Here is an 18903-nt window from a genome sequence, read left to right on the forward strand (position 1 = left end):
GTGTCAAAGCTACCCTGCAAATGAGGACTTCCCTGAGTTGTTAGCAGTCAGCAATGCACCGTCACAAATAAGTAAGGCACTGGCTCTTGCCTTTAGTGGGTGTTTTTCACACAATCCCGAAAATATGTCTGCGCTGTAAAAATAGCCGATAGAAAGCCACGTTCTTGGCCCAGCTGCACGAAAAATACCCGGTATTTGCCTCGAGGATCACTTACTTGCTTTACTGCGAACAGACAAGAATGTTGCTCTCGTCGAGAACGGACAAGACTCTTTACTTTTTTTTCTGCACTACTTCTACCGTTTCTGGGTAGGAAGTTGTGTCTGCACTTACTTCAGTGCATTCCCGCATTCTTCGGGCTGAGCGAGCTCAGAATCGACGTGAAAGAAAAAAAAAGCCCGTGTAAGAATAAGGTCACGGAAAAAACTGGCAGAGAAAAAAAGAGCATCAAAATCTCTAAGACGACATCAATTCTAGCCACGTAATATGGAAGCTTTTTCACGCGGAATTCTGCATATGCTCCTCAGTGTGAAACCATATAGGAGGGAGGAAAGACGCTTAATATTTACCCTGTATACACGTTGTTTTTACACTGTATCGTAGCGTTTAGCTACACTATCTATATTGTTCGTGTCACAAGCGAGGTGAATAACACCATGAACGCGATCCATTTATCACCCACGTGTCTATAGGTCGTCACGCCCCTTTCAGGTGACCTTCAAACGCGCCCTGGTGGGAGGCGTTGGGAACCTCTCTTTGCAAACCCGTTGCCTCTCCTCTCGTTGACCGCAACCGAACGAGGCAAATAGGCAGGAACAACGGTGGGTCAATGTATGGGGGAGCCACCTCCGTTCAAAAACCCGCTCTGTCCGACATCTTTTCGCTGAGCTGAACGCGCGCGCCATAAATCCAAGCCATCGCATGCGGTGGGCGGACGGCGTGGGTGCAGTGACTCTACACTGCAGAATGTGGCCTCCGTGAAGCGCTTTTTCTGCACTGGTCAGCGCGTAGAATACCAGGAAAGTTTAGCAATCTACGCTCGACGTGATCCGAGGCAACCAGTACAGCCGACGCACTAATTAGGAGCTAATGAATATTCATGAGCTGGCCATGACAACTACAGGTCGACGTCCATTTTTTTTACTGTGCTAAGCGGTTCTGTACCGTCTTCTTGCATGATAGGATGAAATGAAGCCGCGTCACGATTTTCTGCATAACCTGGCACTGATTCGTTTTGCCTACACACATTTGATTTTGTTACTTTGTGCAAAAGTTGAGTTAAACATAAAAAGAAAGAACACTGTAAACTGCAATATATGAGGGTAGGCAGAAAGTGTTCTACAATGACTGAAATCGTGGCGATTGTAGAGCGATTATATGATATTTGCATCTTTACATAGCGGCAAGTTTTTAGAGCTGCATGGCGAAGGCGTTACTCGTTTTTTTTATTTTGGAACGAATACACGCCAATGCACTTATATTTAAATCAGCAGTTCGTACCGGTATGCTAGGAATGGCCAGAATTTATTTCTAGGTGCATAAATGCCGTTCTCCGGCACGAAAAACCGGCTCACATCCGCGTAATTGTATGTTAGTTGGACTTACGCAGAGGTTAAATAGCTAGTTTTTTTTTTATTGTTCTTGACGGTGCTTGAAGGGGATACAGACCAGGAGTAGTCGAATTTTCCACTCGCTATATTGAAGCTCGGGAAGAAAGAATACTTGCTTCTAAGAATGCAATGAAAAGTGCTGCTACATTTCCATGGGACATAGCAAGTGCCTAAGCACTGTTAAATCCTAGCGCCTTCTTACGCAAAGCTTATGCTAGCTGTAATCTGTTTTTTGTTTACTTATGCCGGCTATAAGCACAGAAGAGAAATTATTCCAGTTATGTACTTATCGAATGGCGAAGCACATTTTTGCTTTCGTTCTGCAGAAAATCGGAGGCCGTCATCAGCGTCGCATTGTGAGCGAGAAATTATCGGAGAAGCAACCTAGATTGGCAACCTAGGTAACGTGAGCCTGTGACGTCATCACAACCTGCCCACCGGATTGTGGCAGGTGGCAGTTAAATTGACGATCGGTCACGAGGGGTTGCTCGGGTAGAGCAACCTGGGTCGCACAAGCCCCACCAATGGCAGCACCTGCCATCGCAGGGTAGTGGCGCATTGCTTAACCGCTGCACCACTGCGCCAGGAGTTTTATGAGGACTCCCATGGTTATATGTACGTAAACTACAGAATGGCCAATTCCGCATATATGGGCATCAACTGATTAACGCCATCGCGTCATACTCTTAACGTCTACCTTAGGTGTCCCGTGCATTTCTTAGAATTAAGAGGATGAAAACTTCAGGGATCCTACCTAGCACTAAGTTAATAAAACGTTTCATAGAACTTGCAGACGGCACAGATGGTTTTAAGTTTAAGCAAGCATTATAACGCTTACGAAGGACAAAAAAAGAAAGGAAACAATATAACTCTTCTTTAAATAATAAAATATTAAATATTTCTGTTTAGACAGTGCGTAATGATGGCGCAAGACACAATGAATAATTTTCTGCTTGACAGAGACTGAAGCATGTGCTGCGCCATAATGCTAGAAACGTGCGTTTTCCTTTTACTCTGTGCATATACCAGAGGTGGACCAGTCAATGTTATGGTAGGAATGTGGTGCTGGCACCGGGAAAGACTCTAAAATAGCATGTTAGATTCTGTCTACAGCCAGCAGGATGATATTAGATAGTGCTATTGAATTATTTCATTTCATTTTCTTTAGCATCTAAATGTCTGGAGTTCACCGGAGCAGTTTGAAGTTGCGGTTTGTCAAAGTAGCTGCAGGTGGCGAATTTTCTATTGCGGTAGGTTCACTGCGAAAGCGGTTTTGACGCTTTGACAAACTGTGATTAGAAGCGCGGAATGTTGAACGGTTGATTGACTGATTAAATTTTATTCGCCAAAGCAACATTCTGCAGGGCGATGAAGTAACCTGTATAGAAGTCGGCCTCGGAATAATTCCGACCACTTCGGGTTCATTAACAGTATAACGTGCAGAAAAACCCCGAATACACGGCCTTTCAGGGATCTGGCGTACCTGGCAACGATGTGCGTGAACACGCAGCCGTAAGTGACGAAATTAACATACAGAAGTACGGAAGAGGCGCCAATCAGGGGAAGACGATGAATGAATCAGTATTAGCTCTTTGTGCAGATCATTCAGATGTGAGTGTACACATCCCTGCTGTTCATCGTGGTAGCTTTGTCCTGATCTAGTGAAGAAGGTGGCAGCATATGTTCTCTTGTTCAACCTCTTTAGAGGCGAACACAGAGTGAACAAGCGACTGGAAAGCCCCAGGGTGCTTTTCAACGTTTCAACAAGAGGATTCGTCTTCGTCTGGGCAAAGCGTTCATCACTGGAGGTGTTTAAATAGGACATTAATTCCGAGAAGGAAGGCCCGGTGAGGGGGAGAAAGGCGTAAAGTGCGCACGGTGTTAGAAATGGTAGCGTGAATTTTGTCTATGCATGATGGCTGCTAGTTGCGTACCTGGTCTATGCACGGTACTAATTTTCTTTTTCTGACCTCAGTACATGACACTTACCTGACCGTAACGCCTCCCATCGGCTTTCTCGGTACTGCACGTAATCAGACAATGGGAGCGGAGATCACTGTTGCGTGCTCGAATTCCAGGAACGACACCGCAGAGCGTGAGAGAGAATCTCTCTCTATCTTTCCTCCATGCGAGTGTGTCGTTACGGAGAGCTGCGCACCTTATCTGACCTCGCTCAGCGGCGGTGTTTGCGCTGGCGATGTTCTGTTTTCTTCCGGATGCCTCGCATGTCTCTCCACACGCCTTTGTTTGCCCTTGTGAAGCACTTCCGTTGACACCCAGCGCGCTCGCGTTCAGCCTACCTTTATGTGACATCCGTTACCTCGAACTCGTGAAAGAAATTCCAGGTAAACCTTTCAGGCTCTGTCCGAGCCGCCGGTTCATATGACGCGTCGTTCATGAGGTGAGTCTTGCACAATCTTCAGATGCCTTGGCACGAGTAGTATGGAGGATCCCGGTGCTAGTCTGTGGTTTTAGTTCATTGGTGACGCTCCACGGAGCGCTGTTGATTTAGAAGAGTTCTTCTCTGCAATTCCGTTTTGTTGCTTAGCTGTGATATCACCAATTTTTCTTGTCATAGATATTATAGCCAACTTCTACATGCTTGACTGAGCTGTGAGATCTTATAATTTTTCTTTAAATTGCCTCTACATTCACAGCCAGTGCTGATATCTAAACGAAGCTACTCTGAAACTGCTTGTACGTTGCTTCTTACGGTGGCGCCTTTTTCGGTCTGGCTAAGCAAAAATGCATTCTTCTCTTTTATTCTCTTTTTTTTCACCCGCCGCGGTGGCTCGGTGGTTAGAGCGCTCGGCTACTGATCCGGAGTTCCCGGGTTCGAACCCGACCGCGGCGGCTGCGTTTTTATGGAGGCGAAATGCTAAGGTGCCTGTGTGCTGTGCGATGTCAGTGCACGTTGGTCGATAATATTCCGGAGCCCTCCACTACGGCACCTCTCTCTTCCTTTCTTCTTTCACTCCCTCCTTTATCCCTTCCCTTACGGCGCGGTTAAGGTGTCGGCCGATATATGGGACAGATACTGCGCCATTTCTTTTCCCAAAAAAAACGATTATTACTATTACCTCTTTTCCTCTCTAATTATTGCTGGAATCAGCACTATTACCGGAATGATATTTAGGCACGAACTCGGTGTCCACTAGAAGCATGATTTTGTAGTTAGCAGCCGTACACTAAGAATTTCTGAAGACATTTTGCTGATAAAAACTGAAAAGTAATGCTTTAGTATGATTTCCAGGTACATAGTTTCGCAACAGCGTTGGCACAATTCTCGTGTTCTGGAAACGAACTCAGTTATATCCACTGCTTGTGATGAGCGCGTGCGGCGCACACCTTCCTCGTTATTGTCGTTTATCACCTCAGCTTGATAAATACTCACTAGGTCTAATGCTTTGCGTCATTAATGACCACCCAGTCAAGTCCTCTCATAGGCACATTTTGATAGCAGGCGCACGTATGAGAAGAGCAACAGTATGAGTACAACAGAAAGAAAAATAGTATGCATATCAAACATTGCACAATAAGCACCCAGTACACGAGCGAGACAAAGAGGAACCGTACTCTTCCCCCGGGGCAGTATCTAATTTAGGGCATGGATAAGAAAAAATGCGCTCACGCGACTTGTGCACACAACAGAATCGCAGGTGGCATAAATCTTTCGCACTTGTTCACCAAGGCGCTGCATAACTGGAGTGTTCGTTTTGTTCTATTTGCGTATTTGGTGCATATCTTTGTGTTCTAATTGTTCCGTTGGCAATAAGCATCAAGTTTTTGTTGCAGTTACCGAAGCCAGAAAAAAGATGTTTGCAAAAAAAAAGGAAAAAAAAAAAACGGCCTCGTAATGCGGGTACAAATAGCCCGTGCCAAGGTCTCCTAGTATCGTATCGAAGCCATTCGCCCCGCAAAGGGTAGTGAACTGTACGTGACCTTAACGGTTACATAAGTACGAAAAAAACACAAGCAAGCACCGTAACCCACGAGCGTCGCTAATCCAGGCAGACATGGAAGAGCGGACACAAGACGAGCCCACCCAGTCTCGCGAGCGGACGGACGCCTATTGGGAGCGCGTCACGCGCGTAATCTCCTTCCGCCAGCCCCGTTTCCTCAACCCGTTGCGGGGCTCGTTATGCCCAACAATGCCGCCAGTAAAAAGGTGTACCGAGCGCACGAAAAAGTAGACAAGCGCGCACTGAAAGAAGAGAAGGTTAAGGCGGTTACCCGAAGCGAAGCGGCTAGGGGGGGTCGGCTGCGCTCTCTACCGACGAACAACCAAAACGCTAAAAGTCGGAAGAGCGCTTTCTGCGCCACCCCTACTGCTCTCGCCCGCTCTCCGGGAAAGGGTTAACGACGACCGCGATGAAAGGCTCCCCCCCCACCCCTCCCCCCGCCACTCAGTTCGGCAATGCGTGGCCCGGCGGGAGAACGGCAGGACCAGAGGGCACGTATTATGTGTCGTCTATGGGGGAGCTGCAGAAGAAAAGAAACAGCTAGTCAATAAAAAGGAAACAGTAGGAAATCAGGCATAAAAGGCCGCGTAAACACGGAGGCGTTGGGGTGAGGAGCGAGTCCCGGAGGCTAGACAGCTGTTCCGCGTCGCCTTGCAGTCACCTCGGCCGCTGGAGTGAACGGCCTCCATCCACTACCACAGGCACGGCGTTCGACCCGCTGTGTTTGTCCTCTTCTTTGTTCCTGTCCGTTTGTTCGTTCTCGTCCTGCGTTCCCTGTGGCGCGTAGATTAGGGAGCGGGCAGCACCGCGAGGGGGCAGCGGTGTCGTCGTTTGCGGGATGGCCGGCGGTTCAACGGCCTTGTGAGAGCGGCACGTCATTCGTCCGCTAAAGCGAACGGCCACCGCCACTCGGAGGATGCCATTGGCAGAAACACTTTAGACGAGAGGCCACTTCTGGGCGGTGGAAGAAAGAAAACAGAGCGTCGAGGGACAAGAAACGTGAGACCGCGAACAGCGAATCCTGAGAAAACGACGGGGACAGGCCGCTGAGGTGGGGACTGAAAGGCCGCGCCGACGCTCAAGCTGTCCGAGTTGTGCAGGAGGATCGTCTTACAAGCTTCTCAGATGGCATTTTGAAAAATGGGGTTCCTGCTGAGAAACGATGTTATCCCCGCCACTTAGCCGAGCACGCCGAGTGTTGGTTTTGAGGAAACGACAGCGGCGTGTTTGCCGCCATAAAGGTCAGGCCTAACTGCTTAAGTCGCAAAAATTCTCTTTTGTGTGCACAGGGAAGTATAGCTCTGTTCAAAGAAAAAAAAAACTTCAAGCTTGGATATTTGCGTTTGAAAACTGAGAGGTGTCTTTTTAGACGTTGTTTGTCTACTTGGGCACACATGCCATTGCCTGGCTGAAGTCTGTGACCGGCCACAACAAAGCACCAAGGTGCGGTTGTGTGTTCTGGGCTTCAGAAACGCAAGCGAGAAGAGATCGCAAAACATAAATCTAATGCAAGTAAACGCATTTAACTTGCACGCCCATTCAGTGTCTGTAACTCCTGCGATGCAGCCGTAACATGGCTAGAATGCCGCAACGTTCTTGTCTATCTTTCCCGAGGGTTGCATCAAATGTTCCCCGTTACATAGTCTGCGGCACGAGACATTTGCGTGATTCAGAACTCCTAGTGTTCCGGCCACTGGAACGTGACTACTTTCAGGTAGGGCCTTTGTTGGTGCCGTGTCTATAGACTTCTGGGAAAGTTACCACTTTATATTATCCACTATTCTCGACTTATACCCCTGTCACACGGCATTTCTCGAAGGCCTTTCCAGCAAAGGCATCTTTTTTCACCAAATGAGCAAAAGCTTAAAGGAACAACGACGCTGCTACACAGTGCAGCCCAAAGGTGAAACAGTCGTTGAGGCTTAACACCCGCTGCTGTGCTCGAGCCGGCTGAAGGGAGCGTTTTAGAATTAAGGTGAAGAATTCTGTTCATTCGTTGAGCTTAGACAATTCTTTAATTCTAATTGCTTCCTTGAAAGAACTGCAACAGCTGCTTTCATCAGCAGCAGCAGGCTTTGTGTATTGCCTTGGCCACAAGGGGCACTCGGTGTTGCTGCAACTTTACTTTCTTAAAATCTGGGCATAAAATATGTTCTCAAACATTGTTGGCTCCATCTATTTTTTGTTTTCATTCCTTTTACATTTTGACGTTGGACGGCACTGCGATCGCAGGTTTTCAAAGGCCGCGCCTTTGGGCTCCAAAGGTCTCGGACAGGCGCCTTCTCCTCCAAGGCCCTTAGCGGCAAAGGCGGTACATTTGTGCCGCGGAGCTGCACACCTTACGCCTTTGGATATACGGACCCGATTCTCAAAGGCCTTTGCGGTGCCCGTGTGACAGGGGTGTTACTCTTTATCTTCATGCCATCTTCAGGACGTTGAGAGCATAAGTAGGATTCCGCGCACGCTAGAAGTTAATATCCCTGTGTAGGTCAGTTTACAGATGGATCCTGGTTGGACATTATGGAGTTGTCAAATCTTTGGCTGCTAATTTATTTTCTGAACCTGTTGAAGTCTTATTGCACTTTATTATGGATTTTATACAAAGCGTTTATGCAAAGCCCCTATGTGTATAATCCTTGAAGTAGATTTGTAAAAGATATGTAACAAAAATTAGAGGGGACACTTAAGCTCCGCCTTATTGGTATGGCCCGATAGCTTCATGTCCCATATATGCTGAATTGGCGATTCTCTACTTTAAATTCATAGATCCCTGGGAGTTCTCACCACTCACCACTGCACCACTGCGCCAGTCACCACTGCGCCAACAGTGGTGAGGACTCCGAGCTCTGCGCTATTACTGGCGCAGTGGTGCAGCGCTTAATGCGCCACAGCCCTGCGAAGGCAGGTGCAGATCTCACCAGTGCAGCTTGTGAGAGTAACCTTTCGCGACCGATCATTAATTTAGCGGCCACCTATCACGGTGGGCAGTTCGCTCGCAATCCTGTGGGCAGGTTATGATGAGGCCATAAGGTCACATGGCGAGTCCATTTTTTGACCCTAGCAGGTTGCGCGAGGCTGAGCAGCATCTTGTGCACCGGGTGGGTCATAGGGGGGCATCGTGGGTGAATAGAGTGGCCACCTGGGTTATATTACCCTGGTTAATTTTCCACACCCTACATCGACGCCGACAACGCCGCCGCCGGATTTTCAGCAGAAAGGGAGCATTAACGTTGTCGCGTTAAATGTAATATACTTTAAATTAGTTTCATTTAAACGTCAGTCGCGACCACTTCAATTCTGGACTGTAGCTCGTCCATGCGCCTAAAAAAAGAGTGCAGAGTACTCACGGAAACGCAAAGTTATTACAGCGCACATCGTCAGAACGTGCAGAACACACGCACGTTCAGGTCAGTACTTTATGTATTTCTCAGATTACAACGTGGAGAGGTGTGTCCTGCTCGCGTCCCTCAAGAGAGCAGGAGTTCACTTCACGACACTATTTAGCAGCGCGGAAACCGGACATATGAAAAGAAGGCTTCCCGCCTTCTTCTAAAAGTGCTTGAAGACACTGATGTGGACTAAAATGGAGACAGCAGCTACTGATGACTGTTATGGGTGTTTATGTGCGTAACGGTGTAGCTGTGTGTCAAAACTCTTGCAATCAGTACGTAACCGCAGCTACAGTGGAGTATTGCCAGCAGGATATCTGCAAGGTTAGCCCCACCTGTGGCTACAAAGAAACTCAACTCTCCTTCAAAACATGCGTCTTCCTGATATGCGCTGTCTCCGGCTATTGAGTCCAAAACACTACTCAGGACCACTGAAATGGGAGAAGAAAATGCAGTGTCTTCTTTCTTGTGTTATCGTGTCATTTCTGCAAGGATCCTCTAATGTTTCACAGAACGAAAAACAGCGCTTTTCAGTTTTTTTTTTTCTCCGCCTGCTTCCCCCGCACACGGACATTGCAGGCACGCGTCGCAGACGCCGCTTATCAGTTTGGTGCTAGAAAACAAGAGATAAGCGGCGGTCTAGATATTGACCTAGAAATAGAGGTGCGGAAGAGCCGGCCAGTTTTCCGCAGGCATTTTCGCGTCTGGTTGCCCAGCTAAAGGAACATTCTTGTGCAGGACGAAGCTATGCAGCTCCGTTGGAGGGGAAACGTGAGTTGGCGCAACTGTGGAGCGAGCAAGTTTTCGGGTTTTCTCCGCTCGGGAATATGAGGATGAGAATGAGTTGCTGCATGTGCAGTCTACGGCTTTGAAACTATCGCTTCTTGGGAGTTAATTTTCTGCTTTTTATTTCCGCGATAAGAAGCTCTGTTTTCGCACGGTCCATGGGAGCATAGGTGCTTGGCTCCAAATTTCAACAAAACTGATGTTGACACCGGTTCCAAACTATTTCTTCCTTGCTCGAGCAACATATGCACGGTGCTCTGCCAACTGCCTTTTTTATTCGTTGATTTCTTTCTCTATTTTTGTCTATTAATTAGTTCATCTATTTTACACTCAAATCCGAAGTCATTGGAGAGTTTGTTAAAAACAAAGAGCTTACGTGCACGATGGTTGGAATTCTAATTAAAGAATAAACATCTTGCCAATCTTGGCCGTGTTAAAGCCTCGGAGAACTTGAAAGATTAGGTTAATGTGATGCCCCTGCAGCTTCTTTTTGTAATGCAGATAGTAACTGGAAAAACGAATGAAGTTTCGGCGCGCTTAGTAAAAAAACACTGCACATGAATTCGACTCATGGAGGCTGATGGTCGGGGAGAGAGACTGAAATAAATGGGCAGTGTGAAATTTGACGCGGTCGCAACTCTAATAGATTTTTTTAAATGTCAATTAAAGAGTTTGAGTACCGGTCATCTGGGTCTTTTAGTCTAGCGCAGGAAAACAGGCTCCGCTGTCCTTAGTTGAAACTCGCGGCCCACACGTCAGGCTCGAACACTCGACCCGGAGAGATGGAAATCGGCTGAATGGCCGGGTGGGGCGTTCCAGTTGCCTACACCGCGCGATGTCAGCGGCCGTGCGCTCGAAAAAAACATTCTCTCCGGTGTCAGGGATAACGGCCGCGTTTCGTCACTCCCCTCACGCTACAGCAGCAGCCAAGCAGCATGTTCCCTCCATTCAGCCGCGTAGCATATTGCTTCCACAGCCCGGCTGCCACGATCGCGAAACGCTCGGAGAAGAGTAGAGAGTTTTAATTTCACGTACGCACAGAGTTCACGTACGCAAACGTGAGAAGTCTACACAGCATACGCGCATGTCGCTTCAAACCCTTTTAGTTGCACGTACGAGACAGACGCCGCGCGTTCTTCCTAGCGCCATCTCATGACGGATGAAGACACTGCTGTAGCCACTCTAAGACAAGACGAGTCAAAACCAAGCCAGTCGAACTGCGTCGGAGCGTTGCTTCGTTAGGCTTAACAACTAAGAAATCGCCCTTATATCTGAAAAACAAGAGGTATTTGTCGCTTGAAACTTTATGCGAGGGTAAGAATGGGCAAATCGATGGCGAATACAGCAGTTTAGAACACGATATCGCGTCGAGGGATTAGCGACGAAGCTGTTATCGCTGTGAAATGGCGGGCAGGGCGCCTCCATGTTTGTCAACGCTACGTACGCAAGCAACGCAAAGACCGCAACGTAAAAATCCGAATCTCACGTACGCACGTGAGACTCGCGCATACCCTTTGCGTTCTGCGCATGCGCACTGGTCACCCGTAAGAGCTCTACGTACGTGAAGCCTGTACGTACGTGAAACTAAAGCTTTCTAGTATCTGCTCCTTCGCCGTGGGTCCTCAGATAGCCTAAAGAGTTGTTGTCCGCCCTACACTTCACTTCCACGAAAGGTGCTTCTCCAGAGCGGCACATGTCGGCATACCTGCGCGGGGCGGAGTCGTTGTGTTGCAAATAAAGTTTCTCGATTGCCCGCATGTTCTACGTGCGGCAAGCACACCGTTAATTCCCTTGTTCATAAAAAAAAAACTGCAGACTTTCTTCCCCGGAATGCTCGGTGCTACTTCTGAAGAGAGGTTTTGCTACCAATTTCACTTGCGGTCGGTGACAAATTACCGTGCATTTTCTGTGTTCTGCTCGTTCTTAAACGGAAGCTCCCATAAGAGCCCAGGTTTTCTGTCGAGGCTATTTTTTCTTCGTCTAATACTTCTACCTAATTTTCGTTTCCCTTACCTTGCAAGTCCACCTGGATAAAATCGTTAAACTATCCTCCAACCTACGTACACGTTTTCGCTGCGTATCTAGGCGTGGGTATGTCAGACCGTACGCTTACAGAGATATCGGTGCCCTTTGCTGATATCCAGGCGAACTTGGACCTGGCTTGTTACCAGGTGAGCGCTGCACTGCGTACAAAGAAGTGGCGCTACAGAAATCTGGTCTGGGGACCCTTGAATCCCTTTCTCCATTAAAAAAAAAAAAGAACTCCCAGGCTGTGTCGCTCGTACCTTGAGTTGCTTACAAGGGGCACCCTATCCATCAGATAAGACGGGGCTTTGAAGGACAACTTCTTGGCGCAGCCCGGGTAGAATCATGCTTGTTTTAAAAATTCCCGGTATACTCGCGATTGTTAGGCTATGGTGGCGACCTCTTAAGAGTCAGTCTTTCGTTGCTTGGTGGGTGGCTTTAAAATGAATAAAAATGTCGTGCGGTTTAGCAATGCTAAGCATGAAATATTCTGCGAAAGCGCAGGTTTTTGCATGTGGACACCACCGCCACGTACCTGGAAGCGCGATTGACGTGTCCACTGATTGAGGGAGCCAGTTATGCGCGTCTTCAACTTTTTCATCGTCAATTCCAATTTACCCAATATACGCCGGCGACCTATGCTCCAGTGCCGCGTTTCTGCCACAGTGTTGTCGACGCCAACGCATGCAGCGCGCATCTCTCAATCACTACCTTTGTGTCGCCTCCATCTTTCTTTTTCCGTGGATAAAAAATCCCTTAGTACGTACGCTGTAGTAAGGCCAGCAAATGTCGAGACATTCTTACACAAAGTTCCTCGGTCTTGCATGCTTAGCGATGGTTGTTAGCAAGTAGCGCCTCGTATTTACATAAATCACCTCTTTAGAAATAGAGGCTTGGTGACAGATAACTGCGCTTCCATGATCTTCCAAGTACTCTCCCACACAGCGTGCAAACTTCCTGTCCCCAATCTATCTCTGTGTTGCTGGCCCCGGAAGATTCGCGCAGACACAATTAGCGCCTCTCTTATCTCGTCAGTGTGTAAAAGTGCACGCAAAATAGCTCCTAAGATATGTTTTACAGCATAACTCTGAAAACAGCGTCTCGTTGTGCCGATAAACAACTCACGCAGCGGAGCAAACAGCGTGGTTCCGCGCGCCAATCCTCCTTTGACTTTCAGAGCCGCAGTGGCTCAGTTGTTATCGCGCTCGGCTGCTGACCCGAAACGCGCAGGTTCGATCCCTGCCGCAGGGGTCGCATTTCGACTGAGGCAAAATGCTGCAGGCCAGTCTGCTGTGCGACGACAGTGCACATTAAAGAAATTGATCCTTCTTAGACTTTCAGCCTCCGCGGTGTCTCAGTGCTTATGGTGTTCGGCTGCTGACTGATAGACGCGGGTTCGATCCCAGCATTTCGACGGAGGCGAACTGCTACAAGCCCGTCTGCTGTGCGACGACAGTGCACGTAAAGAACCAAAGGTGGTCGAAGTTATCCGTAGCACACCTAATACGATGACCCTCATAGCATGAGTCACTTTGGTACGTTAAACCCCATAAACCTAAACCTTCTTAGACTTTCTTGGCGCCGCCGCAGCGTGGCGTCGATATCGTGAAAACTACGAATCAGGAGCACTTGGCAGTATTTCCTTGTGGCACTGTCGACAAACAAACCTCCTTTCCATCCACTCTGCTTGACATAACGCTAGCGGACGCCAGAAACGAGATTGCACGTTGTCACCGAGCTGCATACTGGGCACGCCGCTTAGAAAGTCGTTCTTCTTCCGTCTCCGTAGCTCGCTGATGCTTCCTCTTTGCATTCTGCCGAGCTGCCTTGTTCGTAGGCACCATCGTAACATCTGGCTGTATGACTGCCCTGGCGAGAGGAGCGGAGCTGTTTTATACAGCTGGTGGGACGTCACTCTGACCGTAGCGCCCCTGGTGAGAGGAGCGGGAGTTAGGCCGCCGTTGGTGGCTACCGCCTCGGCTCGCGACGGCGTGAGATGGGGCCCCTTTTTTACACAGCTGGTGTGACGTCACACCGACCGTAGCGCCCCTGGTGAGAGGAGCGGGAATTAGGTCGCCGTTGGTAGCTACCGCCTCGCCTCGCGACGGTAGCTGGTGTGACGTCACTCTAGGTCACGTGGTGTGACGTCACGCGGCGAGGTCACGCTAAAGGTCAATGGTGCCTACCACCGCCTCGCCACGGAACGGGCTGAAGTGCGACCTAAAGTAGTATTGCTTCGCAATAAAATGTGAAAGAAAAAAGTTTAGCCCAAGGCTGCTTTCATACAGCGACCACTATAAAGCGAAGTTTTCAACTAGAGGTTGGCAAATGTTCCATTGCTTATAAATACTCCGATTGGTTATAAGTGACGGTGATAAATGTTCCATTGCTTATAAATACTCCGATTGGTTATAAGCGACGGTTATTAATGCACCGACGGTTAGCCGGAGGACAGAGGGCTCTGAAGCCTTTGTCCTGCAGTGGGCTTTAGTGGGCTGTTGCTGCTGCTTCATGCAATAAACGGGTGCAGCTAGAAATGGGGTGTGGCGTGTTTAGGAGTGAAGCATAAATACAAATTTAGTGCTGTTCTTTGCCCTAATGAATCTCGGTTATCAGGAGACCGAGGATACCGAGTTTACAGGCACACCAAAGTTTTACTACACAAATTTGCGATGTGTTGATGGTATGATTACATCGCATCATACCTTGTCAGGTGTAATTTTCAAGTGGCGATGCAATGCTATTTATATATTGGGGCGGTGATGTTTAATGGGATGATAAGTTCGTGATATGCTGAAGCTTGCACATCACGGCGAGTTTCCGCAAGCTTTTGAAAAATAGCACCCACTGGCATACCTAAAGTTTTCTCACGTGCAAATATATGAAATAATGCGGGTGGCTACAGTATACGCATAAATGCAGGCTTAAATTTCAGCCAGTCAGCAAACTCCTCGAGGATCTTACGCAATACAGCCTGCTCTGATTCCTTTAATGTCTTCATTTTGCTTTCATGTTTGTAAATAAGCAGGACTGTGGTCTTTCGAGAATGAAGTCCTTTACTGCCACGCCATATACGGTCAGCAGTTAAGGCACTTACCTTCACATTAGAATCAAATGCAAACCACACGTATCAAATTTTTTTCTTTACGGTTTCTTTGACAATACACAGGTATTGAATCTGAGGCAATACCTTTCGAAAGTTTCCCCCTTATTGCATCCAGCTGTAGTATTAGAAGTTGGCGTAATTCAGGCCTCTGAACTCACGGATCTGCGAAGTGCATTTACATTCGCGTCGCGCTGCAGGCTATATACATTTGGCACACCGGGTGGTTCACGTTTTACTGTTGACGTGAAGTAAAAATCTGAAATTAAGGCAGCGATTTGGCCAAGTTGGTACTGATTCATTTTTAAACAGCGCACGAAGAGAAGACACACGACAAAAAGTATACTCAACACAGCGCTCGTATGACAGGTACTTTCTTTCGTGTGTCCTGTCTTCCTGTGCTTTTAACTATACTTCCCTGAAACACGTATTTGGCTGCAGGTGAAACACTACATAGCGGAAGAAACCCAGCCCGAGTGGTGCACACCGGATCATGTGTGAAACCGCCGCAAGCATGTTACGATAAGACGTGATGGGCAGAAGGGCAGTTTTAGGCATCGAGATCATCCCCTGTCTTCTCCACAACGCTGTATCACTTGCCTCTCGCTTGACGACCCACGGTATCATCCCCCCCCCCCCCTCCATAACGAAGGGTCACAAGAGGGCGGCATGCAAGAAAAGAAAGAAGTTGCGCTCTGCACTCGCAGTTCCAAGCACTTGGGGCAACGGCCAGTCCGTATCTCTTTCATAAGCTCATATTAGAGCCGTAGATAACCAGCAGATGGAGTCGTATGCCAGCGCACGAAGAAGCTGCGATGAAACACGAGCCAGAGGAAAGCAAACGCTGTGTTTCCAATTGCAGTGAGTGTGATAGCGTACATCACAAGCGCATCCCCACAGACATTGCCGAGCGACTACGTAGGAGCTGAACGGTCTCTTAAACATGCCTATTCCGAAGGAAGCCCGCAGAGACAGCGGGGAGACACACACACACACACACACACACACACACACACACACACACACACACACACACACACACACACACACACACACACACACACACACACACACACACACACACACACACACACACACACACACACACACACACACACACACACACACACACACACACACACACACACACACACACACACACACACACACACACACACACACACACACACACACACACACACACACACACACACACACACACACACACACACACACACACACACACACACACACACACACACACACACACACACACACACACACACACACACACACACACACACACACACACACACACACACACACACACACACACACACACACACACACACACACACACACACACACACACACACACACACACACACACACACACACACACACACACACACACACACACACACACACACACACACACACACACACACACACACACACACACACACACACACACACACACACACACACACACACACACACACACACACACACACACACACACACACACACACACACACACACACACACACACACACACACACACACACACACACACACACACACACACACACACACACACACACACACACACACACACACACACACACACACACACACACACACACACACACACACACACACACACGCGCGCGCGCATACAACATTCAGTCGCGCAAGTGGTGAGCTGAGCTGAGCTCTGTGCTCTAAACCTAGTCTGCGCCGGCGCGGTCCCTTAGTGGTTACGGGGCTCGGCTGCTGACCCGAAATACACGGGTTCGACCCCGCCCCTGCCGCAGTCGAATTTCGATGGAGGCGAAATTATAGAGGCCTGTGTACTGTGCGATGTCAGGGCACGTTAAAGAATCCCAGGTGGTCGAAATATCCGGAGCCCTGCACCACGGCGTCCCTCAGCACGGGTCACGCACGCACGCACAAAACGCCTCTTAAAACATGTAATTTTTCAGCTGACAGAGGCGCTAATATTGCATTATTCTCAACAGCGCATCAAACACGGACACAAGGGGAGAGTAGACAAAACAAGCGCTGTGAACAATGAATATGTACCAGCTCGCCCAACCTTTTCCACTCATTAATGTTGCATGCACACTCAGACGGTACGGCTGGCAGTGTGATAAATGCTTCAAGAAAATTAATTCTACTCCTCTATCCTTTACCAGCTGACTTCAGATCAAAGTACAGGTCTCTTCCAATTCTGCTTTCATTGAAACGCTCCAGTTGTCACGACGCTGCTTTAGCCACATGGGAGCAATGTCTGCAGTCCATTAACGGCTGACTTTAAACGCGTCTATGCTGCTTTATAATATTTTGTTCTGGGCAGGTCAGAAACAGAGCTCCAGTGTAAACAATTGAAAGGGCAGATTCCGCTGAGGTCAATGAAATACAGCGACCTACATACTCATCCTCGACAAGCGATCGAGTCGCTTTTCAGCTGGCCAAGGCGACGGCACAGCCGACTGCGAAAAACCAAAATGGATGCCCCCGGCAACAGGTTGAATGCAACACGTCTGAGGCGCGATCGCAAGATGACCCTAGCTTGGGGATTAAAGAGGGGGGGCGGGGGGTGGAGAGGGGGGGAAAGCGCCCAAATACATCGAAGGGGAGCACGTATAAAATCGATGCATACCGAGCACGGCTTAGGTTTTAGATGTCTTCTGTTTTCTTATCTAATCAAACGCACGTATCTTTGTATGAGGACACGAGCGACTCCCTTCCAGTCAAAAAAAAAAAGACAAACAAAAATGAGGTCGCAGAAGAATTATTACGGCCGCAACTCATTACAAAAACTGCTCCTTTGCACACTTTTCTCATTTTTTTTTATCACTACGAAATTTTATGCAAGCCTATACTGTGCGGGGCGATGACACAACTTACGCATCCGCGTGAATAAATAACCGACGCAAGCGCTTCCTTCGCCATGCAAATGCTAGCTATCAAAGTTAACCTGAGCTTTCCTCTTTTTTTTTTCTTTACGTTACGCGTGGACAGGCCTCGCATGCCGAGTGGTCCGAACTAGTTCGCCCTGCAGCATACCTTCAGTGAAACTAACACACAAGGCGACGAGCGGCGAAAGCCCCGCTTGACGAGTCTTTGACCTCGTTTAAACCGTGCAGTGACCCCGTTGAACGCATGCTAATGAGGATCGGTGGCGGGTGCGCGCGCCTTCGCCTTCGCCTCGCGACTTCGCAACGACGAATGCGACGCCGATAGCGCGGTGGCTGCCAACCGGCCGGACCCCTCCGCCGTCGCGATGCGTGGTCGTTCTGTAATCCGTGCTCGCTCCCGCACTCTGTGCGTTCGGGTTCAGCTTTTGACTTGGTCCCCCTCCCGCTGGGACAGTCGTGAGACTGAGGCCACCAGCGAGTTCCACTGCCGCCACTTTCGATACGGCGGAACCAGTTCGCCAGCCAAGGCAGCTGGAGGCAGGGACCCCCGGTCTTAAACTGGTTTCACCCAGCATGGCTGTCTGTCCGCTTCATCAGCTGCGTAAAGGCATTGCTGTGAACGAATGTTCGATGGAAGACAGCGGCAGGTGGTTGCTTCACGAGCTTTGCCGAACGATCAGCAAGAATGGGAGGAAGAGTGCTGTGCTCCACGATACAACATATCCTCACAAAGATGTTATGATGAGTCCCGGAAGTGTAATAGAAAGCTCTTGATGTCAGCACATTGTGGAAGGCTTTCCCACGTAAAAAAAATGGTAAAGAAAGAAAAAGCGTCCACTTACTGTGTGTGCATCGTTCAGGCTGTCTTTTTCGTGGTGTTTTGGTTTTGAAAATGGAAAAGCAGGAACCAACTCGCCCCGACCGGAACTTTGATACAAGGGGTAAGGGTCAATATTCCTCCTTGTTAACCGCATCCATTTTTCACAAAGCTCGACTGGTGCAGTGAAGCCAAACTTTCCGCATTCAACTGTATCCTTCTAAGTGGGATGAAAGTAGCGGAATAATTGTTTTTCGTCCGTTCATTAGAGCGCTTCTCATAAACGATT

The 18903-nt window shown here is 48.6% G+C and overlaps 1 protein-coding gene across 2 annotated transcripts in view; it reads left to right on the top strand.

The window, feature by feature from the left end:
- The first annotated feature begins 3860 nt into the window (after positions 1-3860).
- LOC144099169 (cytochrome P450 302a1, mitochondrial-like) overlaps positions 3861-18903 on the top strand; it is a 48232-nt gene continuing 33189 nt past the window's right edge. Inside the window, exon 1 of one of the 2 annotated variants that reach the window (XM_077632297.1) lies at positions 3861-4009. Coding sequence is in view for 1 of the 2 variants with exons in the window: in XM_077632296.1 (XP_077488422.1) it covers positions 9707-9730 (24 nt within the window). In the remaining variant the exon portion in view is untranslated. Of the gene's footprint in view, positions 4010-9628; positions 9731-18903 lie in introns of those variants that run through there. The other variant, XM_077632296.1, reaches the window with a different exon arrangement.

This window comes from Amblyomma americanum, chromosome 7 (genome assembly GCF_052857255.1).
Source record: "Amblyomma americanum isolate KBUSLIRL-KWMA chromosome 7, ASM5285725v1, whole genome shotgun sequence".
NCBI lineage: Eukaryota > Metazoa > Arthropoda > Arachnida > Ixodida > Ixodidae > Amblyomma > Amblyomma americanum.